We start from the raw sequence: 27617 nt of genomic DNA on the forward strand, positions 1-27617 counted from the left end.
AATTTGACTTCTCCAAATTTGTTGCAAGGAATGCAGCCATGTTTACAACGCCTAAACTTTATTTGCTCACCACAAAAACCCTGTTCTTCAATCAGCGGCCTACAGAGCACTCTATGCTTTTCTCCAGGGCCACAGACAGTGCTTCAGCTGCAAAGCAACTCCTGCGCTACTTTCAAAGCAGACTAATAATTTCAACTGAAACATCTGGCAAAATCAGACTAAAAATTACACAACACAGCGGCTAAATCCTTGCACTGGAGCACGGAGGAAACGATCCTTTTAAGACATGTAAGCACACATCCACATCCTGTGTAGGCAGAAGAGATCTTCGCTCTTCTGAAGAGACCAGAGACACTTACGTTAATTATGAGTTGGAAATCTTTTTCATTGTGAACAAAAACCGCCGCTCCGTACAGGCTACTTTAAGCATTGCTGTCTGCACATCGATGAGCTGAACTCTGTCATTATTGCCACTAAAGGCTTTGCAGTTGCTATCTGTAGTTTATGCAACTGCCTAAGTAGATTCTCACCCCTCATTTAAGTTGAGCAGATGGCACGGGGCATCTAAGCAGACAAAACAATTAATTACATAAATATTTTATTAAAAAACACATTTTAAAAGAGAACAGATTAAGAAAACCTTTTTATAAGTGCGCGGGAACAAACATTTGGGTGTCTGGTGTGCCCACAAACTGAGAAAAAAGACAACAGCTTCAGTTGTTTTTGTGGGCTGCCTAGGACTGAAAGCATGGGATCTAACAAGCTGTTCAGATTTGGCTCCCATTCATCCAAGGGGGCACAAATGAAATCTTGATAAGTACCATAACAAGGTATAATAATTATTATTTTTATTAATTACCCTAATTATATTTTTGACCTGCTAATATTATGTTAAAGCTAAGAGCTAAGCACTGTTGTGGGCTACACAGACTATCACAAATTGCTACATCGCCCTTCAGCCTCAGCCAATAGCGCACCAGCCAAGGGAAGGAGCGATCACCGCAATGGTCAGCAAAAACCTGTAGGGTATTGGGTGCGCTAACCACTCTGGGTCTGCTTTTCCTACCTGGGTCAGTACAACGTAGGAATGTCAGCAAAATAGATCAATTAACTGTCTGTGGACAACCTGAAAACAAAGGTTTATCACCAGCTAACGCTAGCAGCTAAGGCAATACATTAGCTGTGATTTTTTAACAGGTTGTTACTGCTGTTTGTTGCAAAACATTGATGTTATTAAGATTGTTAGATGAAGGTCTAAACCGTCAGCATCTGGTTGATTGTTCTGATAACGAGGCTGGGTCTACGAGTCTTGTTGGTGTTGAAGCTTTCTGCGCTAATGTAGAGCAGTCTGTTGTGGAGGACACAATGACCTGTTGCCTCCATGTTTTTTTTAGCTTTGAAAACACTGATATCAATACGAATATTTTCTTCTTCTATGGTTCGGTTTTGCTTACCTGTCAAGATGCTGTTTAATGCTAAGGTAGCAGGCAATTCCTCATTACCAGGCTAAACTAAATTAACACTTAAATCTTAGCAGAGTCAACTAATGAGTTACAAGATTTCTGTGTTTAGCACTGCTTGCATTAAAACACTGGGTGTGTCAAAGTCAAATTTCTGTAGGTTCCATTACATACATATTTATTCTATTTAGCTCTTTTATCCAGAGCGACTTATAAGGTTACTCGTATTACAGAGGTGGGGCAATGTGGTGTAGTGTATGCAGATCTTGCTCATAGACTCTTATTGGTGTAGTGCAGCACAGTCACCCAAAAATTTTATGTAATACAACATACAACTAGAGAAGTAATATTTTGTCATGATAACCTTTTTTTAGTCTGTTTTTTATTGATAAGGATTCAGTTTAAGTTATATTACGTTACATTATGATTTGACTGACTGCAGTCAAATTACTCAGCTGTGACTTCAGAGATTGAAATGTAGCAGGACTTTATTTTGTGCATGCTTCTGGTGGCAAAAAAAAAAAAAAAAGGGGTCATTCTTGGGTGCATTTTGCTACGCTCATATTAAAGCTCAAATTGAACATATATATATCAGACGTATAGGTGTTCCATGCTGAGGGAATCGGCAGAAAAGATATTGAATTAGATATTAAGCACATTTGCAGACAGATTTTTACAACTGAATAAATAAATAAATAAAAATAAAAATTTTCCTTAAAACAACATATATATCCTGTTAGCTGTCAATTCCAAAGCATTGCCAACCTAAAATGTGCATAATTTTAAGAAGCCGTCTAGCGGTCTAGATTGTAGAGTTGTAGAGCAACTACACTGCGTTTGAGCAAAAACTTCACACGTGACCTAATAGTCACTGCAAAATCCTTCCAGACATGCAGACCTTATTGCTACCTCCTGAAAATGCATCTTACTGTTGGTATGATGGTGGTGCAGAACAAAAAGAACCAAAGGACTGAAAAAGCGAAACAGGCTTAAAAAAAGATTATACCTGATAAAACATCTCTGCATCGCCTCAGTATCATATTTAAATGGATGAAATATGAACATTCATTTATACAATTCTAGAGGTCAAATTCCTAACAAGCTCCCCAAACACAGGTGTACAGCTGAGAACACAAACTAGGTGTTAGAGCTGAGAACGCACTGTGACTATACTCAATCTGTCTAAATTGTGATCCACCCAAAAGTAGCATAAAAACTTCAGAAAAACCCTCTACAATGGTAATTTAAGCCATTTCTATCAAGATGGTGTGGAGTCAATGGACAAAAGAAGGGCACTGTGTTAGTGTGTGAGAAGAGACCAGTACTGACCTGTTGTACCAGTTGAAGAGCAACCAGTTGACCCCCTCCAGCTGGTAATCCCTGAGACTGTTACCATTACGATACTCCCTAGACTGCTCAAGCTTCTTCCAGTGACTCGCAGGAGGGCGCTCCTAAAGAGAGAGAGAGAGAGAGAAAGAGAACAGTCAGGGAGAGCGAGCAGGAGTGGTGTTATTAGAGCTAGCTCCGGTTCTGACGTAATTCTGTAAACAGTTTCATATGTAGCTGAAACGCTACAGAGCTGCTCTTAAAGCAGTGACGGGGGCAGCAGAAACCAGGACAGAGAAAAAGATGTTCTCACCACTCTCCTGGAGTCTGCTCGCGCTGCCTGCAGCTTCTCGAACTCCTCAATCTTAGTCTGGTCCACATCTTCCTTTAGTTCCCACGTACTGTCCTCGTACGGCAATGAACACCACTTCACCAGGTAATACACCACCGGCTACAGCACACACAAAGTGATAATTAATCAGCTTAAAAAACACCATTCATTCCTGACCAACAAGGTCATTACATAATACAACAATGCAAAATAATTCCTTGCATTCCCTGAAAAACTGTGCTCTGAGAAATACAGCTTTAGTTGCAGGTTGATAAATCCAAGAAACGCGTGTTCGAGTGCTCGTTTCGAAGCGTGTGCTGGCTCAGCACAGATAAAACTGGCTCCCTGTTGAATTATGTTTCCAAATGAATAGCAAGTAGCAAAAATACAAGTTCACTTTATGCCACAGCCCTGAATAAATAAAAGGAGAATAATGGAGAATCCATTCAAACATCCCACACTACAAATTAAAATGTGGCACCAAAAAACATAAAACACAGGGAGTTTCAAGCTTATGTAGTGCTACTCTATATTAATCAATTTAATCAAATTAAGTTTAGGAACTAATAGATCTCCATTTAGTGTGGCAGGAATATCATTTAGCCAGTCAAGGAGTCTAACATTTTTTTTAAATAACATGCAAGAATTTTAGATAATGCTACGCTGTACGCAGTCAATGACTGACTACTTCAATTGTAACGCACCTCTCCAGTGTCCTTGTCCTCACAGTAGGAAACCTCTAGGACTCTATCCACTTCAACGTAGTCAGGATTGAATGGATCCTCCTCCATCTGTATCATAAACACACCACATTTAACCACACTTTACAGCAGTGAAATACTACCATTTCACTATATTATATTAATCTACAAAAAGGTAAAAGCATTAACAAATGACTCTAAATGCAACAATAGTTGCAAAAAAAAAAAAAAAGTTTCCTGTAATGGAAAAGCATCTCTCTCACACACACACACACACACTCACACACACACACTTCTTACATCAGCAAAGAAGTGTGCTCTCTGGGCCTGTTTGATCTTGAAGCGTTTGATTTTCTGCTGGATCCTCTTGTCCTTCTCCAACTGCTTCTCTGTAGCCCACTCACAATGCAGATAAGAGCTAAACACACACACACACACAGTTATAGACAAACAATACAAAAATGATTTGCATTCTCCTGCGTAAACACACCCACACACAGTCAACAGCTTTCTGATCTCGACTTATTTATTAGCCTTGTGAGAGGGCTTTCCTTTTGTATACCTAATATATACAGCTCACACAATGTTAGCATTATACGCTAACAGGCTGAATTTGCTTTAATTAGGGAATATCACACCAGCCTCAAGAACATTCAAAAGGTATCTAAGTTTTTACATAAGGCTGAATTGCGTTACACGTATCCACATCACTGCACAGCAACAGGTGTTCCTCTCAGAAAAACAGAGGTCTCAGAGGTATGCTGAAGAAAAAACGCTTAATTATGATCAGCATTAAAAACACAGAGAGAACAAAGTTGCCTTACTAGTTTTTATATTTGACGAAAAACTCCTCCACTTCAACCACGACGCCTGGTGATACCTGTTGAAAAACAAACGTCATTAAATTACATTACTGTCATTTATCTTTACTAAGGCAATACATTAAACAGTTTTGGGCTTTACTGCTGTTCTTTTCCAGTTACACACTCCTATTATCTACTCCTAATTTAAACAGAACAACATTAACTTAGATAAAATTCTCGGATCTCCAAAATGTCAGCTTTACAGGAAAAAGAAAAAACCTTCTTAAGTTTCAAAGCAATTTAAAATGGTTTTATTTTTTAATTATTTTGGAACATTTCTATATATTTTCTTGTGACATTTTAACACAACAAACATCTTCCAGTTTCAAATGATGTAAATTATGTAGTTATGTGGCGATACACTGAATACTAGAGATATGCTGATACGATTCAGTGACACAGGATGGGGGGGGCATCGAGGCATTTTAATGGGTATCTGCTTTTGAGGTTCCAGTCCACTTCCGATACTCAGGTTTGCCGAAGCAGAGTCTGCTGCCAAAACCACCTGTTTGGTTGTAGTTGAGCGATAGACAGATACGAGAGGCATTTTATTCCACTGTATCCATTTGAGAAGACAGTGTTACTCACATCCAGTATTTCCTCTTGAATTGCGCCTGGTTAGAAAGGAAACTGAACCTGGAAAAGTTCAGCGAGAGAACCACGCACTCCTTTCTTTGGCGTGCTGAACGACACATTTATAAAGGAGGCTAATGCTAATGCACTCACACCAATAGACGTTTAAAATGTCACAGTCAAAGAAAGTTAATCAGTTTTGAATTTGGTCTGATAATAGAAACTGATTTTACTGGGGTTTAATAGCGTATATTAGCACATCTTACCCAAGTTGTGGGGCAGTATTATTTACAGAATTTACAGTCTGCATTAAAAACTTTGATCTGGACATCCCTACTGGATAATGCATGCTTGTTGAGGCTTTACCTCATTCTTCACTATACGAGAGGCCATGATCTTATCCACTACAGCAGCGTCCTCCTCGCTGGGATTCTCCTGGAAACACAAACATTAAACACATTCAAATATATATATATATATATATATATATATATATATATATATATATATATATATATATATATATATATATATATATGTGTGTGTGTGTGTGTGTGTGTATATATATATATATATATCTCACTGCAGACAGATGGATTGTTTACATTTATTACTTAGTTTATGCTTTTGATAGATCTATTTGGTCAATATGGTTCTTTTAGTTTCTTCTTTTCAGTTCAGTTTCAGTAGGTTATAAAATAGCAATCATACACAGTCAATACACAGATAGTTATGAAAAGGGAATACAGAGTTTACCTAATCAATCCCTCATTACAGTAACTCAGGTGAGCTGCTGGTGGAAATAGATATAATTATTCTAAATGTTATTTAGTGGTTTTACAGGGCATAAACACGCTTTCTACCAAGATAAATGGTTTTAAACAATTATTTTGGCTGCCTCAGACTTTTTCAGACAGTCCTGAATATATGGACTGTAGAAGAGGTGAACCATTATTGGTGCTATAAGACACCAATTTAAAGATATCTCCACAATGAAAAAAAAACAACAACAAAAAAAACGGAATAATTCATGATTAAAGGTGAATATAGATTTCTAACTGGGCATGATAACCTTGTGAAGGAAACTGCTGCATAATCAGAATGCCATTTCCTTTTAAAATAGAGGCATTTCTTGAACTGCAAACACAGATTAAGCATTCCAACAGTTCCTCAAGTCGCCATGGCTGTAGATATAACCACTGCCTTTAAAAAAGAACCCTTAAAAACCACTGTCCATACTGGGTTGTGTTCATACCACAAACAACTGTACCGCAGGCTCATTAGAGTTGTTCTTCTTGGCTTTAACGAGGACCTTCATCTCATCATCAGACACTCGAGAGTCTTGCTCTTCGGCATACCTCTTCCTCTTTACCTGCCTGTTCGACCGCCGCTTCTACATAAGACACAACATGAAGAGAAGCGTTCAATCAGTGTGTGTTAGAACAAGCTGCTGAGCAAATGAACAAAGAGCAAAGTCTAGGAGTGTGTGTATGTGTGTGCGCGCGTACACACACACACACACACACACACACACACACACACACACACACACACACACACACACACACACACACACTTAATTCATGTGCATGTTTTCACATGCACTGGTCGTCTAATGATAATGACACCAGAAGGCACCCCTCTAATAAACTAGCGCAGGGTATGTGTGCCTCTGTGTGTGTGGGCCTGCACACGTGTTCCCAAATATATCGTGACCTAAATGTCAGAGTTAGAGTTAATGAAGAGGGAGATGATGAGAATATCTCAGGATGACCAATTAAAGAACCCCAACACTGTCACCATCATGCCATAATGTTTCCCAGAATGCTTCAGTGCCACATGGCCACCTCTTTATCTCTGACAGGCTAACTGAGTCATCAGCAGCATACTGCTTTAATTAACACACAGGGCTTTTAACGAGGATAATTATATCTGGGGAGAGAGCTCGGGGTGGAGGAGGGGTGGTGGGGGACTTATCATCCCCCATCAGTTGATGCAGCAACACAGAGGGTGTCAGTTTCTTTATCCGTTCTCTCTCGCTCTCTCTCGCTCTCTCTCGCTCGTCATTAGCTGCTCACCGAGTCGTCGTCTCTGGATGATCTTCGAGAGGGTGGCTCGCCATCAGACAGGTCATCAGAAGATTCCGTCTTACGCTTCTTCTTCTTCCCAAACTTGATCACAATTTTCCTGAGGAGACCAAAACGGGACAAATTCACCTTCATATTCATTGTGAGAAAACAGCTCTTTTAAAAATTGAGGCAGGTAATTTTTTAAGTGATAGCTTAGCAAAAACTATCACCATTTCCATTCTTGCACTTTGCATTGGAGCCACGAGTATGAGACTAATGTAACTCAAGTAATTCAAGCTCATAGCCACCGATTGGAATTGTGCAACCTGCAAGTCATCACACACTTGCCTCAAACCGTGCTGAGCTGTTAAAGGGCCTTGAAAAAATTTGCGTACGTGGTTTCTGATGTTCTATGCCATTCGTCTTCTATACAAATGGTCAAAAGTATATTGTTGCGGTCATGCCAACACCAACTTTTAAAGGAAGTCATTATAAAATAGTATAATATAATATTATAATAATAATAAAAATAAAAATTATATATATAATATATATCACATTTTGGAGTATTTCTATGGGTCTATTGATCACGAAATTAAGAACAACGGCAAGATTTGCACAATGTCAAACAGTACAGCAAGGTCAGGCAAATAAATAGTTTTTTTGTTTTTTAGCAATGCAAAACTGTTCATTTTCATAAACTCCAGAACAAAACAAACAAAAAAAAATTTTCAACATCAAAATGTCTTGGCTGACTTGACTACGACTTGACCACAAAATTTTCCCCTCATCAATGTAAATGTAGACTTCATTTTATCGTCAAACTATTGCTCTTAAATAGTAAAAGTCTGTATGTTGGTCTCGCTCTACTAACTAAATAACAAATTACTACATATGAGTTTCATAGATGCTGCCAAATAATGTAGTAGGTGCTGAGTGTTAGCACACCGTATACAGGCTGTGAATGAACAAAACTCAGTAATGTACACACCGGAGCGCACACACGCACAGTCCCTCTCTGTCTGAGGTCTTTAAACATCATGCCAGTCCCTTCCTACACTGTGCTGCAAGGTTGACCCAAGCTTGGAAATATCAAAAGGCCAAATGATGCAAGAGAACAAGACACGAGAGCTTGTAGAGCTTCTTTCCTCCTTAACACTTTCACTGCTCCTCTGAGTCAATCGGAGTCAATTGCAGCGTGTTACTACCGGTTACTAACGCTACCTCAGGGTCAGGCATTTTTAGCTTCTTCCTACATCACTGAAACACTCTCCGCTAAAGGGGAACTTTACAGACTCAATTTTTTGAACAGTCACAAAAACAAGCTCTCACAAGGTGTTTGTGTAGCCATGTCATGTAGTAGCGTAACTTGATGTAATATAGCTTTCAGAGGCCAGATTAAACACGGTTCCCTTCACTACCACCGTAAAGAAGGTTTCTCCTGCTTCTCCTGCTCTTATAAGATGGAGCACTTTATATGAAACCACTCTGAATTAATTTTCTTTATTACAAATTCTCAAACCTGTATGCACTTACAGTGGATCTAAAATGATGTAAAGTCACATTAGGTCTAACTTGAATTTTCAACGTTGTATTGAGCCAAGGTTGCAAGCTAAAAGAGATCTGCACCCAAATCACAACATATCAGTTAGTCTTTTTTATATTTGTTGCCAGTATTTATCACCTCATTTAAAGCTCAACAGAAGAGCCAGCAAAATAAAGGTGCCAATTTCTCTCTCAGTGCACATGATTATAAGCACAAAACACACACACACACACACACACACACACAAAACCGTCATCCTAATAGAGGGATTCACCACCCTTGGCTTGGATGATAATAGTGAGACGTCATGGCATGGACTGTATTTGGTGATGGAAGGCGTCATTGTTGGCATCAACAGCCCGTGGGACACCACTGTTAAGACAACGTTAGGAGGTACAAAATGTGTACATTCCTTATGGTGGCGCCGAGATGCTACCACCTTCGCCCACTGTCACGGTCATATCAGATTATTATGACTAACCCTGAACTCAGCTTGGGATGTCACGGATGCATGCGACAGTGTTTGCTGCATGTATAAATAAGCGAGCACACCAGTCAGTTGTAGCAGAGTGCAAAACAAACGTCACAGGCAAAGGATGCGATTTCACTGATGTCCAAAAGAGCATGATCATAGTTCAGGATGAAGGATTGCAGCATCTTGTGGGAGGTGCCCCACAGGCCCATGATGCAAGAGAGGAACGAGGACTAGTACAGAGCAAAAAAACAAAACAAAACAAAAAAAATGGCACTGTGGAGCAGTTAACCTCTATAATAGACACCTTTCATCACCCAAGACAGTTCATGCCACAATGTTTTACTAGTGTCTTGCTAGAGCCATGGGTGATTATCCCACCTACTAGGTAGGTGGTAGTCATATTCTGAAATGACCGTGTATACGGAGTTTAAAAAGTCTAATTTATCTGATTCAATTATTTTCAGTGGGCAATTGACGTCCTCCGTAAATATGGATCTTGATTCAGAACGCAATGCAAAGCATTTTAGGCTAAAGCTGACAGTTTTGCCAAGAAATCCATAACCTGAAGAAACCTTTTTTTGGAGGGAAACTATTAACACTTAAAGCCTTAAAGCCTAAATTCCCAGCATACGAGAAGCACCTGTTAACTGAACACTCTAAGGTGTGACTTTGCTGCAAGCACAAACTGTTTAACACTTACAAATTAGGCTAATTTGCCAACTACATAGTTTTCATTTTAAAAGTGCACATTCATGGCCTTCGGGTGTGCTTAACCGAGAGCAATAAGATGGCAGTAGATGAGACTGACTGAATAGTAAAAAAAATAACAATGCAAAATTTAATTTTTGTGCATTAAACAGGGTTTATTATTATTACTGACAGTAATAATAGATGTTAGTGAATAATAGATAATTATCTATCTAAGACAGAGGACCTGCTGCTAACGCCTTGGTGCCAGATAGCACAGGACGCCTTCAGAGGTCTTCTGGAGTCCACGCCTTGAATAGTCAGATCTGGGGCCTACTCAATATTAGGCAGGTGGTACTAATGTTATGGCTGATTGATGTTTATCTGCTTTTATCACAGCTGCTCATCTGTGAATGGTCAGGATGCACGCAGAAAAACATTCCTGCAATTGGCTAAAGGCTCTTTTGATGTACTGTGCAGCCCTAATAAAGGAGTAGCACATGAAGAAACGTCACACAAAAGCAGATCAACCACCAGCTTCCAGTGGAAAAACTACGCCTGAGGCTTAATCTTGTTGTGCGTGCTGTTCCAGCTTTCACACACACATACTGATTTCTCCTGCTCTCACTCTATGCCAGAAGGAGAACAATATGTTCCTTCTAGACTAATAAACTACCCAGGGTATGATCAGAGTACTCATATGCACACAAAAGTCACAGACCTGGACAGTGAATGTGCCCCCCCCCCCAAAAAAAAAGACAGCATGTGCAATGGTGGACAATAGTGGTCTCATTCATGTAGGCAGCGAACCCAACGGTCAGGTAGGGTGAAATTTAGTATTGTCTGTTGGCTCTTTTCAGGAATGGGGAGAAAGTAGTTTGATTCAACTAGAACAAAACCTTTTTTTCATGGCGTGCTTTCTGATTCCTTATTTTGACTGTCGGCAAAGGCCTTTCTAAACCCTGCAATGTGCTTTGTTAGGTCACATAGTCCTCCTCAAGGCCGGAGCTGATATGAGCTAATGTTTGGGTGTCTTGAGAGGACTACACAACTACCCATGCACGGCGCAACACTGGGAAAAACACGCGTTTGGCTGCTGGGTAGGTAGAGATGGTAGCAGTGAAAAAAGAAATTTCACCTTCATCAGTTTAATAAAACATTACATACATGTCCTTTACCTGAGCAGGTAGACTAAACCCCAACATATACAGCATGTCTAACTAACCTCTAACTCAGCGTTTCTCAAACAGGGCCCTGGAGGCACCCTGCCCTGCAGATTTTTAGTGTTTTTCCAACATACCTGATTCAACTAATCAGCTCATTACCAAGTCCTTTCAGAGTTTAGGGGGTGTGTTAAAGTAAGGAATCCATTAAAATGGTGCCTCCCGCACCAGGGCTGAGAAACCCTAATCTAACTTTTTTACGGTTGTCTCACCCAGTGGTTCTCAAGTCCTCTGGGTCCACCCAGTCTTGATGTTTGCTCTATCCTCATGTATTGGGACAGAGGAAAAAACAAACAAACAAACAAACAAACAAACAAAAAAAAAACACCATCACAGAAAGTCTGGAAGGGCTGTATACTTCCTAACCCTTTACAGTACAGACGTTATATAATTAAAGAACCATATTTCAAAACCGCAAGTTCCACTTGGAAACTTTACGCTGCAAGCCATTCACAAATCCACAACAGTGAGTACAAATAGGACCAGCGAGAGAAGACCGCTTGTTTCTTTCAGATCAGATGTTTGAGGAAAACTCACATATTGCTGCACTGTTTGATAGTTGTAGGGTGTGTGTGTGTGGAAACACACTGAACATCATGTTCATGTTTACGTTTTACTGCTAAACACACTACAAGCTGTACCAGCTATCTCAGGGGGACCTAACCATCATGTCCGAACTGTGGCGTGAACCGAGGGTGTTATTTATAAAGACACTAAACATGCCATGGCTACATTTGGGGTAAGGAAAAACTGTGTGGACTTCATACTTCACCACAGTATTCCTTTAATACTTCTACATGTCTATAAAACTAAAAGGCTTGAACACAACTACCGAAGAGCAGCGATTCCAGACAAACACTAGGCCTGCTTTGTCTAAATAGGAAAAGCACAAGCTGAGATATGCTCTCCTATGACTTGCAGTAAGAGGTCGCGCTGATGTTTAAAGTATCAGTTTCATTATTTAAATACTGGAACGTTTCAAGGAATCAGCAGTGGTATCAGAGTCAGCAAAAGTCAAATGATTCCCACAGACATTCTTTTTCTCTTCCTTGTCGACTCTCCCATTCAATTATTTCTTAGTTTGAGAAAACGGTTCCCCATTTCCTTTCTCCCCAACACATGTGCAGAGTATAGTTGAATAGGTATGTTTAGGTCATGACGCACACAGCAGGACATCTGCTATGAACACACAGACACACAGACACACACACACACACACACACACACACACACACACACACACAGCCCTCCTCCCTAGATGATATTACACTTCACTAATCCCTGGGACAATGTGACTTGCAGGTTGCCTAGCTACCAAAGAGAGCGTGAAGCAGGCAGAGTGGGCGACAGCAGTGAGGTCACATCCTGTGAGTGACACATGATGTCAACTCTTCACCCACGCAACAAGAGCTGCGACATGAAGCAGTGTGTTTGTGCCGTGCAGCCAAGTTGTCTAAGAAAATGTGAGAAACGGGTTACAATATACTACAATGCTGACCTTTCTGCGTAAGGAAACACACACACACACACAAATTAGTTTATGACCATTTCTAAAAACAATACAGAGCAACATAAAAAGAATTAAAAGAAAAACAAAGGTTTATAAGAACTACTAAAATATTTGATTGTGATTAATGACATTACAGTTATAATTGCATTTAATTACAGCTTCTGTATATGCTAAAGACAAAATATTCAGAATATACATGTCCAATTGTTTGTGGACTCTTCTGCTGCTGGATGCTAAATTTCCTCTGGGATCCATAAAGTATCTACCTATCTGAATGGATTCAGCTACTTTACGTTGCACCCCTAGCTGACACAGATGTGCACACACAAACACAGCTTGTCTAGTCCCTGTACAGACGTCCTGCCAACAGAATATTACTCTCTGGATCAGACAAACATGAACCTACTGGCACCATGCCTAATGCCAGGTGTGGGCTAGAAGGGTAAAATGCCCCCCAGCTTTGAGCTGTGGAGGAGTGGAGCTGTGTTCTCTAGAATGAGGAGTTGGGGAATCGGATCCCCACAACAATGCTCCAAAATCTTTAAAATATAAACTGTACTGTACTGGACAGTACAGACAGTTACTCCACAGAAAAAGCAGAATGAATTTTAATACCCTTGATTTCAGAAGAATTAAATGAGCAAATATCCCAATACTTTTATCCATATACTGCATCTTATTTTCATTAACTTAACACAATATTTGTATCATGTGAATTGAAGGTTCAATTTCACTGTATATTAGGGGCTGACTAATGTTTTGTTTTTTTGTTAGTTTTTTTCCCCCAGAGCTTGTGATTATCAGTTCTCAAGGACACAGATAATCAATATTTGGGACCCGATGTTCATTCACCATAAGTTACAACAATGTGAAACACAAAAACTCACAACTTGCACAAAATGTTATTAAACATTACATTAAACAAGAATATAGTGAAAATAGTCATATTAAAAACCTTAATACTCTGTGACATTATGTATGTACAAATCTCACAAATGATTTTCAAAAACCAAAACAAATATTTTTCACGGGTGTCATGAGACACATATTCTTACCTCACAACTGTCACACAACAACAATGAGGATGTATGAACGTACACAGATTTCATTTTGTTGTTCAGCCAAAAATGGTTTGAATGTGAGCATAGAAACAGCCTGTTCAGCCTAAACCGAGTGGTGGAAGTAGCCAGCTACAGCTGTCTGTACTTTTAACAAGAAATAAAACAGAAATGAAAATGACCAGAAATTATGTATGCAGCCACATATGCAGTCACTCTTTCCATCTCCACAATTGTAGCATCTCGCAATCCTCCATACAGTTACAGAAAAGACTCTTTATTTCTATTTGGTAAGCACTGTTTTACAATTATGAGCTTGCTTGCTGATGTGCACTTTTATTAAATTATTACAACTTGCTATCAGTTTGTGTTTGCAGACCTGGTAGTGATAGATAGTGTTACTTAATAAGCCTTAGGGCTCCAACAAGGATATCTCCAAATAGCCTGATATCTTCAATTTGAATCATATAAATGTGGCCTGGATCTGATAAAGAAAATGCCGTTTTAGAGGCGGATTAAAGCAGCATTATGCAAGAATTGGCATTTCTTGCATTTCAAGTTCTCCCCCTACAGTTGGGAAGTGGAATTAGCACACTGAGCAAACACTAAAGGAAATGCTGAGAGATACAGAACTGGCTCTGAATAAATGCTACAGTAACATTACTGGATTCTAACAGGATTTTACATGAATATGACTCGGGTTTGCAGCGTTATACAGTTCTCGTGAGCACTGTCCTACCCGTTCAGAGTTACAGACTGCAGTTTCTGGTGTGCCAAGCCTGCAGTAGCAACAATAGCAGCGCTACTCTCCCTGTTACAGGTCCGTGGAGCAACAACATGCTTTTAAAGCGGTTAATTCAATGTACAAAATTCTACAAAATGCTGCTTTAACTGGGATGCAACATTTGAGATCCAAAAAAAGGCACAAATCAAGCTCTGATTGTTTCAACCTGTAACTTTCTTATTGCTGGTGCCCTTACATTGAATAGCATTGTTTTAACCAGCTTAATTAGCATTTTTAGAAACCGGGGAGCAGTAAATATTATAATATTCTTATGGTTGATGAGCTAATCAAGCAGAATGTCAGTACTTACAGCACAAAGGACATTCATGACCTCGATTACTGTGTGTTTGCTGTTAATGCAGTTTTCTCTGAACTCGCTCATTTGTTGGAAAATGAAGACTGCTGTACTGCAAGGTTTTACTGAAACACGAGTGAATATACTTCCAGTATAAAAGTGACGCACCTTACTTGCCACGTTTCTTTAGTCAGCAGAAAACAGAGCATAGCACACCCTACGGAGCCTAACTTTACTAAGGCTGTATGTAATTAGCAAGACTGTCAAGATTGAGAACAGTTGTGAAACTGGGCTGTACTGCAACAGAACATGGCACATAAAGTCATGTAGGTCTTTCTGTGGAGTAGGCATAGAAGTTCACTATAAAAAGAAATCCTAAAGAATCTGTGGATGTAAAAGTAACTCATAATTTTAGGTTTTAGTAAAAATACACAGGTATAACTAATAAACCCTAGTTCTCAGCTGGAGATCAACAGACGAAGCTCACAAAAAGCCTTCTCACACCTATGAAGGGCCTGTTTCTACAAAGCAGTCAACGGTCAGAGCTGCACAACATATTTCATGATATTTACTGCAGTATTGATTTTTGCTCCTTGTTGCAAAGAGCTGCATTCCACTTTTCTGTATGCCTGGAATACAGAAAAAACTTGCAAAAGCACTATTCAGCAAGTAAAGCACTCAGCAAAACAGAGAAGCACCGATCCAACTCTCTTGACCCCCAATCCAGAAACCCTGATGTTGAGTACTAGCTGGTGCCAATCTGATCAGTCACATGGTTTAGGTAAGACATGCAAGACTGAGGAAAAACAATTTGCAGTATTTGTCTAGGGATGTTTTGTCTCTGCGCCACATTACTGTGTTTAATATAGTATAATCCAGTCAGTCAGACCTTACGGATGCTTACTTTCACACTATACTGACATCAATTCATGTCAAATAACCATTTATAGTGAATGTCCTACGAGGTCATATTGCTAGTACCAATGCAGGAGTCCGCTCCTTTTCTTTGGTTTGGACCATGCTGTTAAACACTGGTTTTCAGTTTTGTTTTTAGGCAGCTGTGATGTGAAAGGTGTGGTTGGTGTGACGCAACAGATAACACCTCTACCTGCCAGTGAGCTACCACACCATGCGGGAGACTAGGGTTCGATTCCCGGTCTTGGTGACTATGCTGTGCTACACCAATAAGAGTCTTCGGGCAAGAGTCCTAACACTACACTGGCCCACCTCTGTAATATGAGTAACCCTGGAAGTCGCTCTGGATAAGAGCGTCAGCTAAATGCCGTAAATGTAAATTAAAGGCATGCGTCACAAGACACATGTATGTGTTCTTCCCACACAGAAGAACCAAGAGGATAGAAAGTGGATGAATCTTTAAAAAATAAGTAATTAAATAAATGTTTAATCTGTTAAAATTATGCCTGGATAGGTCTTGTTCCTGATTTACAGGACTGGATTTACTGAGAGTAAATGGCTGGAACGTACATTAACATCATGTTGCATTCAATGTTTATGGTTATCTACAAACCTTAAGTATAATAATAATAATAATAAACAAGTATAATAATATTATGCTTTGCAATTCTGAATAGATTCTCAAAAATGATAGACAGTGGTTCAGTTTGAGTTGTGGTAAAAAAAAACACTTTTCTTTTACTCAGATTTTATGTATATGATTGTGTTTCTCATACTATGGCAACTTTCCTAAAATATATCTTTTGAAACAATATCTGCTTGCTTACAGTATCTTGACACAGTAAAGCTGTATCGAGATACATATCGTGTCCCCAGGTTCTTGCCAAAGAGTCCAACATTCATTTCTACAAGCAAAACAGACACAACCTTCAGCACCAAGCTCTTAATTCCTGGGATGTCTTCTATATTTAGGACTAGGAAACACTCAATCTCTTAGACCTAGTATGTGCACTTCATTTACATTGGCAATTTCAAGCTTTTAACAAGCACTTGAGCATTCATTAAGTACAGTCACCAAATATGACCATTTACAGCTGATAAATACCTATGCTAATACACACGTACACACAGATACTTAAAAACTAACTTTGCATGCTCTGTCGCACACCCACCGTTCTGCCACTAATGTACTAGTACTAACAGCAGCAACAGGAAGGGGACGAGTTAAAAAAAAATTAAGCAGTCAAGCATCCACTGGAACATCCAGTGCAATCACCAAAGCGGTCATTCTTTCCAGTCTTTTGCTTCACATCACTCTGGAGTCTACTTCTGAATATCTCGTGTGTTTATCCTTGCCTCTGTCTCTCTATCGGTCTCGGAGATGGCTCAAGTACAGTGCTGCTGACAGTGTGGTGTAATCCGGAGAAAAGCAGGTCAGTGGGTCTCTGCTCTTTAGCCCATGCTCAATGAGTAAGACGGAGTTCATCCAGGAACAGAGAGCTAGAGCAGGGATGCACAGTGATCTCTGAATCCTAATCCCGTGTTTAAAAAGACCACCGGACAGATGGACAGATTTCAATACCAATGTTTGCTGATGCATCTGTTGTAATCAACTGCATTTTACTACATTTCTGGCTTCATACAAATAAATCTTACATTACCTGTCAGGTTAATACATGTACAGTCAGTCCCAATGTCTATATTTTATCAATGTGCATGTATCGTCATTCATGAATATGTATATGGCCATCGTCTTTGACCCAGTACTCTCACATCGCTGCATTAGATTGTTTCGATATTCAGTATTTTAAATTAAGAAAGTCATGTAATGCAGTCAAACACACATTACTCTGTCTAAAGAGACATGCAGAGCCAACAACACAACACAAATGCCATCTCTACACACCTCCTCACTCCTTCAGATTTAGAGATCCAGGTCCTGCTATTACATAAGGTTCTTGCACTGCTGTGTTTATCTGAGCAAATATACAGTTCTGATTTTATCTACAATCCTTAGCACGAGGGAACCAGGAAACAAGTAGGCTTCTGTGCTCATGGGTGAATGAACCTGCCACTGTTTAGGCAAGGGATGTTAACTGTTAGGCTAACCTTAGCCTTGGTCCTTATTATATCAGACGTGATGGTTACACTGACCGTTAACACACTATAAACAAAGGCTGATTTCTATCAGGCTTTATGCCAGCAGCAGCAGACAAGAACAATTTGATGGCAAAACACAGTCAACGGCTGAAAATGCGCAGATAAGAATTCCCTTAGTGGAGCTTTTGATATTTGGACGTGGCAACGACGACACCCAAAACTGGAATGGCATCAACAATTAGCTGGAAGAGAATGAAAATGAGAAAAGAAAAAAAAAAAAAAAAAAAACGTTTTTGCCATTTCTATTAGCCTGTACTTTAACCATACATACAGAACATATAGTATTTTTACCACATCACCCAGCCCTGCTTATGTCACAATATTCATCACAATATATGTAAACACTGACTAAATACATCAGTAGAGACAGATTTTTAAAAACGATTATTCAGATACTCTCACAGTGATTTTCATTCAACATCTGTTGCACTTCTACATTAGTAAACCAGTCTAATTATTATTACACTATTATGCATTAATAATACTTTTGATATTCTTAGAAAAGCATATTGTGCATCTTGATAACAAAATTCATCACTTTACGATAAAATATCGTCATTTTACCCAGCTCTTCATACAAGTCTGGTCCCGGACTACCGTAGACTTTCGGCGAACATTCCTTCAGCATCCATCAAACATTTAAATTTTAGACTTCTATAGAAAGGTTTGGATATTTGGATGATTTACTGACACAACTCGATTTTTTTCTTTCAATGTATGTTCAAGCTGATTAAATGCCATTTTGAGATCATTAGAATCTGTCAATATCTTTACTCATGAGGCCAATAAACAAACAAAACAAACAAAATCACAGCCTTTTCAGTGTTCAGCTCCCCCTTGTATCAATTTTGCTATTCTATAGTCAGACACCAGTCTGGATACTGTGGGAAATGTTGGCTTTCAATCCTCAATATATTTAATTGGTCACTCCTAATTACATATACTGTGTTTGCAACCTGTATAAACACATTATGTTTTTTTGTGAGAAAATGTGAATAACGTTGGTTGAAAACTTGAACAGTGACAAGGCTTCAACCAGGCAAACAAGCTTCAATCAAGTTGAGTCAACAATCTTCGATCATAAACGTTGGTTACTGCTAATGCTTATGTTGACCTGGCACTACAGTATCATCTTCTATACTAATGCATTCGTTAAGATAATGTATACTAACGTCTTGGAGATCAAAAGTTTGGGCTTCCACCTAACAAAGTTTCTCCACGTGTGTGTGTGTGTGTGTGTGTGTGTGTGTGTGTGTGTGTGTGTGTGTGTGTGTGTGTGTGCGCGCGTGTGTACTCTTCAGTACACCAAGCTAACTTGGCACATTGTTTAATGACAGAGAGTAGTGGATACACTGGACAGATTCTCTGCTATCGCACGGTCACCTCTAGTGAGTTGTTAGATGATATTAGCAGGCTGTGCAATGCCTGTTAAGTTATTTTTTAATGTGTCTGATCGCTCAGATTAGCTGTCTGGCTTGTAACTGAAACTGTCAACAAAAACATAATATTAGAAACAAGCTCTGAGAAATTTTAAAAAGGTTTTTTTTAAAAGGTTTTAGGCTCTGTATTATAACTCTCATACATCCAGCTACAAAGGTTTCCATTGCCTTTCGAAATGTAAACACGTCCCTCCTAAATGACAATAAAATCATTTGCAAAACCTAAATGGTTTACATATGTTATGTATAGAAAAAAATCTCTGAAATCTACAGGATAATTCAATAAATATTTCTATTTCATTAATTAATTTAAACCTAAAACATGTTACTGACCAAGACAACCATGTATTTTTAATGTGCATGGAATAATTAAATTATATTTTTTTTATTTCACATAAAATAACTAATTATGTAATTTCTAATTTTAGACAGAAATATAGTACCTTACTGCAGTATTTCACACAAACAAACAGACAGCATAAAGAAATGTTCAATCATGTAGAGTAATTTCATGCCTTTGTTTATTATTTTAGTGGGGTACTGGATTACAAAACTTCCGGTTCATAACGGATCATGTTTTGGAGCCACAGATCAAACTGTAGTCTACCTATCACAATCACTGAACCCATATCATGCACTGCAGTGCTGAGAATGACCCACAACCCAAACACTACCTGGTCTGTGGCGGTCCTATGGGGCCCTGACCACTGAAGAACAGGGTGAAAGGATACTAACAACATTTGCAGAGAAACAGATGAACTACAGTCTGTAATTATAGAACTACACTGTACATTATTTTTTCCTGTCATTTTCCATAATTAAGAAGTAATCACCTAATGACAAAATAGGCTAAGGTATGAGATACAAATACAGTTTTGTAAAGACCATGACTAAGACCCAGTATCGTATGAGGGTCAGGCATGCCAGGCAGAAACCCAATAAGGAATACAGGGATGAGGAATAAGTAATGATGTCAGAATGTGTGCCAGTAGAAATCCAGTGTACCGGATAAGTGCACCACTACTTTTTTGCCCCCTGTTCCAGCATCTGAATAGCTCCAGTCACAGGCTTGACACCAATCTGACAATCTGAAAAAGGTGTGCTGGTGCAGGGAAAACACCAACTTCTGCAATGCGTCAGCTTTCCACTAGTAGTTCTGGCCACCCTACTGTAGGACACCCAGACCTGAACCAATAAGCGTACAGTACGCTGCTACTGCTGCCAGAGCCAATTAAATCACATGACATCCTGTTCTCAATACTTTTATTGCCCATTAAGATAAATGCAAGTACCCAAACCAGAAAGGTAAGCTAGACGTCACACCATTGTGTACCAGACTGAACAAACACACACAAAAAAAAACGCTGTCTGGTAATGAAAACGCATCTAAGGATTTTCCAGTTGCAATATAATAGCTACCATGCGTCTATAAATCATGGGCAGAACCAGCTTTGATGGTTTATTTTAGTGCGTCATCCAGGGCATGTTCTCCCAGTATGTATGCTGGTGAAGGCAAGTCAAACTCTCCACAGATAAACCCCCATCCCAAGCTACCTTTACATACATCCTGTTTGGCTTTCATTTAGCCTACTGCTGAAGTATTTGGGTCAGTCAGATAGCTAATCCATTCAGCATAGCTTGCGAGTCAGTGCAGAAAATTCACACATGCTGTTTTTTTTCCAGAACATCCGGAATGCTGAATATGCTTGTACTTAGTCAGTGTAGCTTAAAACCAGCAACAGCAAGCACGCATGCTTAATCAATTCATTTCAAATGAGTTCAGTGAACAAGGTTTCTCTGAACTTTTAAAGAGTAATCCACAGGACGGGACAGGAGAGCAAACTACAATCTCCCTGTATATCACATTACACCAGCCAGCAGATGACATGACAGAGCAGCTCACCAGAAAACACAGCTACAACATGGCTTACATCTTATTGTATGGTGCACCACTTCTCTAACAAGGGCCGACTCTGAATGCAGCTTACGTCATGTAAATTAACCTCAAAGCTTTCATGCAAAACTAAAAAAAACAAACAAACAAGTGTGTTGGAGTGTTTTCAAAAACCTCAAATGCTGTGCTCATGTGAACATGAGGCCAAATGCTACGTGTTTATATATATATATATATATATATTTTGAATGTGTGAGACCAGAGCCTTAGTAATTTTGCAACTTTGCGCCTGACAGTCGCCCACCGACCACTTGTTTTACAGTGATCACCACTGCATGAGAAACGTGCTCTGAACAGATAGCATAGAAGCAGCATAAAAATCACACTTGTGTCTGAAGCCCAAATGAAAGACTATTTGCATGAGAAAATGTGAAAGAATAAAAAGAGCAACCAAGGCTGTGACAAACCTCTCCTTTCACAGTGAACACTGATATTTAGCTGCCTGTTACTGAGCTAGGTAGAAATCTGTTTTTGTCGGAGATGAAAAGACTGGAGCTGCTCATTTAGTTCATCAGATACAGCGGCTGAAAACCTTTTCCAGTTTATAAGCTGCTGCTCAAAGTAAATAAATGAGTCAAATTCAAAGTGTGGAAAATGATGCACTTTTACCCAGAATCAGATGGAACAGCTGCACGTATTACAAACAGCTATAAGCTACTGGCTACTACAGACCAAATGCAATAATGTCCACAACTTCAGACTGTAGCTCATTTGTTGTCATGCCTAATCTGGCAGCCACCCTCTACTCTACTCATGATGTCAGTCTCTGTCAACAGGACTATGCTGGTGGCACCAACATGGTAGCAGGTACACTACATATGCAAATGTTTGTGGACACCCCTTCTAATGAACACATTCCCACCCATTGCTGACAAAGATGTGCAAATGTACACACACAGCTTGTCAAGTCCCTGGAGAGAAGTACTGCCAAAAGAATAGGACTCTCTGGAGCAGATAAACACGAACCTATTGGTACCGTGTCTAATGCCAGGCAGAGGTTAGAGGAGTATAACAGAGTTCTCTGGAATGAAGGATGGTGTGCCATCCAATACTTTTGGGATGAGTTGGGGATGAGGTGGCGGGGTGATCATCCAACATCCTGACCTCACTAACGGTGTTGTCGCTGCATGCAATCAAATCCTCATAGCCAAATCCTACAAACCAAAATGTGGTAGGACAGTAGAGACAGTTACTCCAAGAAAAGCAGGATAACTGCTTTTTAATACCATTAAATGAAACAATGAAGGAGGTGGATTTTGTACATATAGCGTATGTCTGCATCACTGCTAGGTAGAAAGTGGTCCACCATAATATATGTTTTTTAAACAAGTCAAGGCAGCATTGTGGTTAAAACCTGACTACAGTGTCTAAATTCACACCCACAAAATTTACTAAAAAATAAAGGCACTTGTCCGCGCCTGAATGTTTACCATGTAAAGCAGCAACACCAGAATTTTAAATACACAAACGCTATTTATTACTTTAGAAATACACTGGTTCTCCAGTTTCTCTCACAGCCTGATTAAGACCATGTACAAAGAGACACATAAAGAAACACATGTGCTTTTACTAGCAGCAAGCCCTGTTTACTGCGGCTCTTGCCACAACCTCAACTTTACTATCCCTGCAGAGCCCCCTGTACAATATAAACACCAGCCCAAATGCGAGGCTATACTGAACAGGTAATTCTGTACAGGCTCAAGTCAAAGCTACCACAACACTTAAGCTTTTGCGTAGGAAAGCATATTTGATTCCTCACCCAGCACTAATGTTATACTGCTGCACTGCTACCGCCCTTATTACAGAGTAATGAGGAAAAAAAAAGAAGGGAAAAAAAAAAAACACTATCAGAGGCCGCCATTTTCCCTGCACAGATCTTCTAAAAATCATTAACTGTAAAGTGAGCACTCAGTGTGACGCGCTAGAGCTTGTGTGCTCTATTTGCTATTCCTGTTAGCTGTGAACTGTGTTTCATTTCCCTTTATTCATCCTCATACAACCTGAGTCTGCATTCACGGATGACGTCAATGTCCTGATCTATGATCAGGTTTCTCTCTTTCCATACAGCTCACAGACAGCAAGCTACAAGGCAAAATTGATCCACAGTCAGTACTCCTGCTTTTCCATATGGCCACCAGTACAATCCATTACAATCCACTAAGCCCACACTGAAGCTGCAGAAAAGCAGACAAGAATAACCACCCGTGAGATTCCCGATCAACTGAACACGCTGATGTGCGTTTGCACTCCCTTTTGCAGAAATCACCCTCTACATTAGTGCCGCTTTCAAGTTAAGACACCAGCTGTTCTAGTCATTATCACCCAAGGTTGAACAGTTCTACAAATGATCTCCCCCCTCTATTCTCTGGGGAATTTAACAGAACAGCACAAAACAGACATTTTTACTCATCTCCGAGACCCTGATCAACTTTGCTTGGAGAGTGCACTGTTTACCTAGCGTAACGCTGCTGATCACTACCTCACCTGCCCCAAAACGCCATGTAGTGCACACCAACAGGTGGGCATCACACAGACCACACCTGGCTAGACTAGGACATGGGAGGTAAAATCACCTATAGATGACATGCATGTATCATACCAGCCCACCCTAAAGGTGCAACTGAGGGGCCATGTGCTAAGAGTGTAAATAAATTACATAAGTCAAATAATCAGTCTCTTCTAATCATGTTTCATGGAAACCACTGTCAACATTCGAAACTAGGCATTTCTGTGCATCCTATTAGGGCCTATTACGTGGACAAGGACAGTCATGGTTTGCCTAGTTATGAGATGCCTAGTTCCAACTGTTTCATCCCGGTATCGCCAGACCTGGCTCTTCACTACCATGCTGCCCGCGGTCCTGCCCTGGGGCCTCGCACTGATCTGTCCTCACCTCACTGCATGGCTGTGCTTGTGACTGTTCACCTGCATGGACTTTCACCTTTCACTCACGTTTCTTTCTTATCTTTTATGGCTTGACGGCACATCTGCCATATTTTATTTCTGTATCATTTTATTGTTGTTGTTGTTTTTTGTGCTATCTGGTGTCGACCAGAAGAGGATGGGTTCCCCTTTTGAGTCTAGGTTCCTCTCAAGGTTTCTTCCCCTTGACCTGAGGAAGGTTTTCCTCGCCGCTGTTGCCCAGACTCTGACCCGGATCTCTGTAAAGCTGCTTTGTGGCAACATTAGTTGTGAAAAGCCTATATAAATAAATCTGAATTTAACTGAATTGAATCTAACCACTGGATCCTTAAATCTGTCTTGATATTGGTATTAAACCACAATTTTGATAATGATTACCTTCAAATTTGTTCGGCACACATTAAAGCTGTAAAGCTGCATCCCAACACACACGCTTTCACTTTCCTGAAGCAACTACACTAACTAATGCAGTTCTAATTTTGGCTAGTACTGAAACACTGTAGTAGTGTGGCAGCGTGTGTGGTTTGGGACACAACCCCGCTAAACTAAAGCAGGAGACTGAAGAAGTTGAAGCACAGCAGAGTGGGCAGGGTTGCACAGAGACTCACCCGCGATGAAGCGGGCAGATGTGGACGGTGTTGCATCAGTTGAGCGAGGGGGCAGGGGCGTTCCTAGATTTTGAAGGCGTGAGTGACACCTGCCTGTGCACATCTCTGCGTTAGGTTGGTTTAGATGCCTTTGGTTCGTATTGTGTTTATACTTCACGAACCATACCAGCGTTCATACAGAAACGGACTAAGACCCACCTGCTCATGCACCCTCGGCCCACTTCATTGGTGCGAACCAGAGTTCGAAAGGCAGGGTTCACACTCACTCTAACGAACCGCACTAACTGAGCAATCGCACCAGGGTTGGTTTTAATCAAACCAAAGCTAACAAGCATAAACACAGGTCGGGTAAATCGTGGATTTGCGAGCGAGCTCCTGTACTACTTTAGTTGCGAAAGGCCAAGAACAAATATTCTTAAGAAGTGATCAACAAAGCGCTTAGTGTTATGGCGTGTTCGGGAAACTCACCCCTGTGTAGTGTATAGCCGGAGCTCTGCAGATTCTTTAACAATTCTAACAATAAGGTTCTGACTAACTTCATATACGCTGCGAAACACGGTGCAAACATTATTGAGTCTTGATGCAATGAGTCTTTATTTAATTGAAGATTTAACCATCTTTTGCTTGCTTCATCCCTCTCGCTCACATTCTTCCTCTCGCTTGTAAAGGCTGCCATGCACTAGTTACCAGGCAGTAAATAGAACTGAACTTTGCTCTTGCCATCTTGGCAGCAACAGAAGGCCTTTTAAACAGACCTGCTACTTCTAGTCAGCAGCTGCGCCTTACCACTATAAGCAACGATTATAAGCAGAAGAAAAAAAAATAAAATAAAAGAGTCAGTCAGTCTCTGATCTGACCACAGATGGTCCTTGCTTCGGCGCAAGGACAGACAAACCTTACGAAGCACAGTAAAAATATCCTGTATCCACTGAATTTAGCCGTAACTGTAGCAAACAAAGAAGACTGAAAAAAAAACCACACCCCCTGAAGTGCAACCCCACCTAAACAGCCAAAAATGGCCAGTGACGACACACACACACACACACACACACACAAAAAAAAAAGGAAAGCAGCAGCAGCAGCCGCCGTCTGGGATAAGCAGGGGAGGGAACTGAAGGAAGCAGCTCTTACCCGATCTTGGTCTTCTGTTTGGATTTGGAGGACGTTATGATACGGGCCTTCTTGGAACTCTTGTCCTTGCTCTTGGATTTGGAGGCTGATGACCTGTGCCCATGAAGCTGGGAGGAGCTGGGGAAACTTTCGGGACTCATGACACGCGGGATGTTTTTCTCCCCTCGCTCCCGGGCTTTCGCGATGGCCTCAGAAATGATTCGATTGGCCTTCTGCTGCTTGTCCTCCAAAGCAGACGCCTCCATCTGCTGCTGCCGCTTCTGCACCCGTTTCTCTGACGCGGACGAGTATGAGGATGAAGACGAGGACGACGAGGAGCTGCTCTTTATCGGCGGGCTGAGCAGCCGTACCTGACTGCTCGAACCATTAGTGTTCTTAGGAGGCTTGAGAAAAGAGAGAGAGGGATAGAGAGAGATCAATACCTGCCGAATTAAAAATACATTTCTAAAAATAGAGGTTCCTAGATGGTTCTTGGACCAGGTGGTGGTCCTTTCCACACGCACATCTCATTTACAAAAAAAGGTCTATTTAAGGAACCGTCTATCATAAGGTTCTAACATGGCTTCTTGCATTTTTAATGGCGCTCTTAAGAAACAGGTCTATGTTTACTGAGCTCATCGTACAGATGTTTGTACTTTTTCCCTCCTGCAGTGAACTGCCCTCGAAAGAACACAATGTTCTTTTCACTGTAATCAAATTCATGTACGCTGTATTACGGTGCTACCACATTACTACGAATTGAGCTCCTTCAAAATGATACCGAGATTAGCTTTCCAGCTAGACTGTGGACATTCTCCTCCCAGCTTATGCGGTTAAATCAACAGGCTCCTGCTCCAATGTTCAAGCCTCCGCTGAGCAGCCTGAAAACAAATCCATTTTAGAGAATCCAGCTTTTCAAGAATGGATTTGAAGCAGAGAGTGTATAACACCAGGCCTAAGGCATCCAACTGCAGTCACTCTCAGTGCGACTTGGTCTTAAGATTTGCTCGTTTTAGCACGACAGGCAGGTGTGAAAGTACAGCTTGTGGATGCCACCCACACGCTCTGTGTAAAGAAAAAAAAAAACATGGGAAATCCTCCATGTTTGGGCTGGAGCATCGTAAAATTTCATAATACAGCTTTCTCTCTCACTCAGTCACATGGACTGGTTTAATAGGACGAGGTGGGACATACAGTGGGCCTATACAAGCTGCTCGGGCAGACTCACTGTACGCACCTCAGCTGGACGATACTGATACACTTCGACATTGTGATATTTTATAAATGTATCATGGGGTCAGATGATCTGTAGCTTGCACTTATAAAGTCAACAGGCTGTTTTTCATCAGTACTGGAACTCCGTACCGGTGGCTCTCAAGCCAGGGACCCCCTGGGCAGTACAGATTTTTAACCAACTCGTAACACAGGCAAAGAGCAAATATGTGGGGACCCACTGGGGGTTCCTGAGGACTACGGATCTACACTTTAAAAGGAAACCTTATAATGGAACTTTTTGGACCTCTATAGAAATAGAAATATTAACCATATTTTTTATTAATATCATTAATTCTAATTAATGAAACACTAAATAGGTCCTTCCAGCACTAA

At 40.3% G+C, this 27617-nt stretch overlaps 1 protein-coding gene across 10 annotated transcripts in view; it reads right to left on the reverse strand.

The window, feature by feature from the left end:
* chd9 (chromodomain helicase DNA binding protein 9) overlaps window positions 1-27617 on the reverse strand; it is a 92239-nt gene that overhangs the window by 24606 nt on the left and 40016 nt on the right. For 9 of the 10 annotated variants that reach the window (XM_072671624.1, XM_072671630.1, XM_072671629.1 and 6 more), the window contains 9 exons: window positions 26031-26413; window positions 7333-7441; window positions 6510-6647; window positions 5621-5689; window positions 4643-4698; window positions 4119-4236; window positions 3822-3908; window positions 3100-3237; window positions 2790-2911 (listed from right to left, as the gene is read on the reverse strand). In XM_072671624.1, the coding sequence (XP_072527725.1) occupies window positions 2790-2911; window positions 3100-3237; window positions 3822-3908; window positions 4119-4236; window positions 4643-4698; window positions 5621-5689; window positions 6510-6647; window positions 7333-7441; window positions 26031-26413 (1220 nt within the window). The remainder of the gene's footprint in view (window positions 1-2789; window positions 2912-3099; window positions 3238-3821; window positions 3909-4118; window positions 4237-4642; window positions 4699-5620; window positions 5690-6509; window positions 6648-7332; window positions 7442-26030; window positions 26414-27617) is intronic. The other variant, XM_072671628.1, reaches the window with a different exon arrangement.

This window comes from Salminus brasiliensis, chromosome 25 (assembly GCF_030463535.1).
Source record: "Salminus brasiliensis chromosome 25, fSalBra1.hap2, whole genome shotgun sequence".
Taxonomy (NCBI): domain Eukaryota; kingdom Metazoa; phylum Chordata; class Actinopteri; order Characiformes; family Bryconidae; genus Salminus; species Salminus brasiliensis.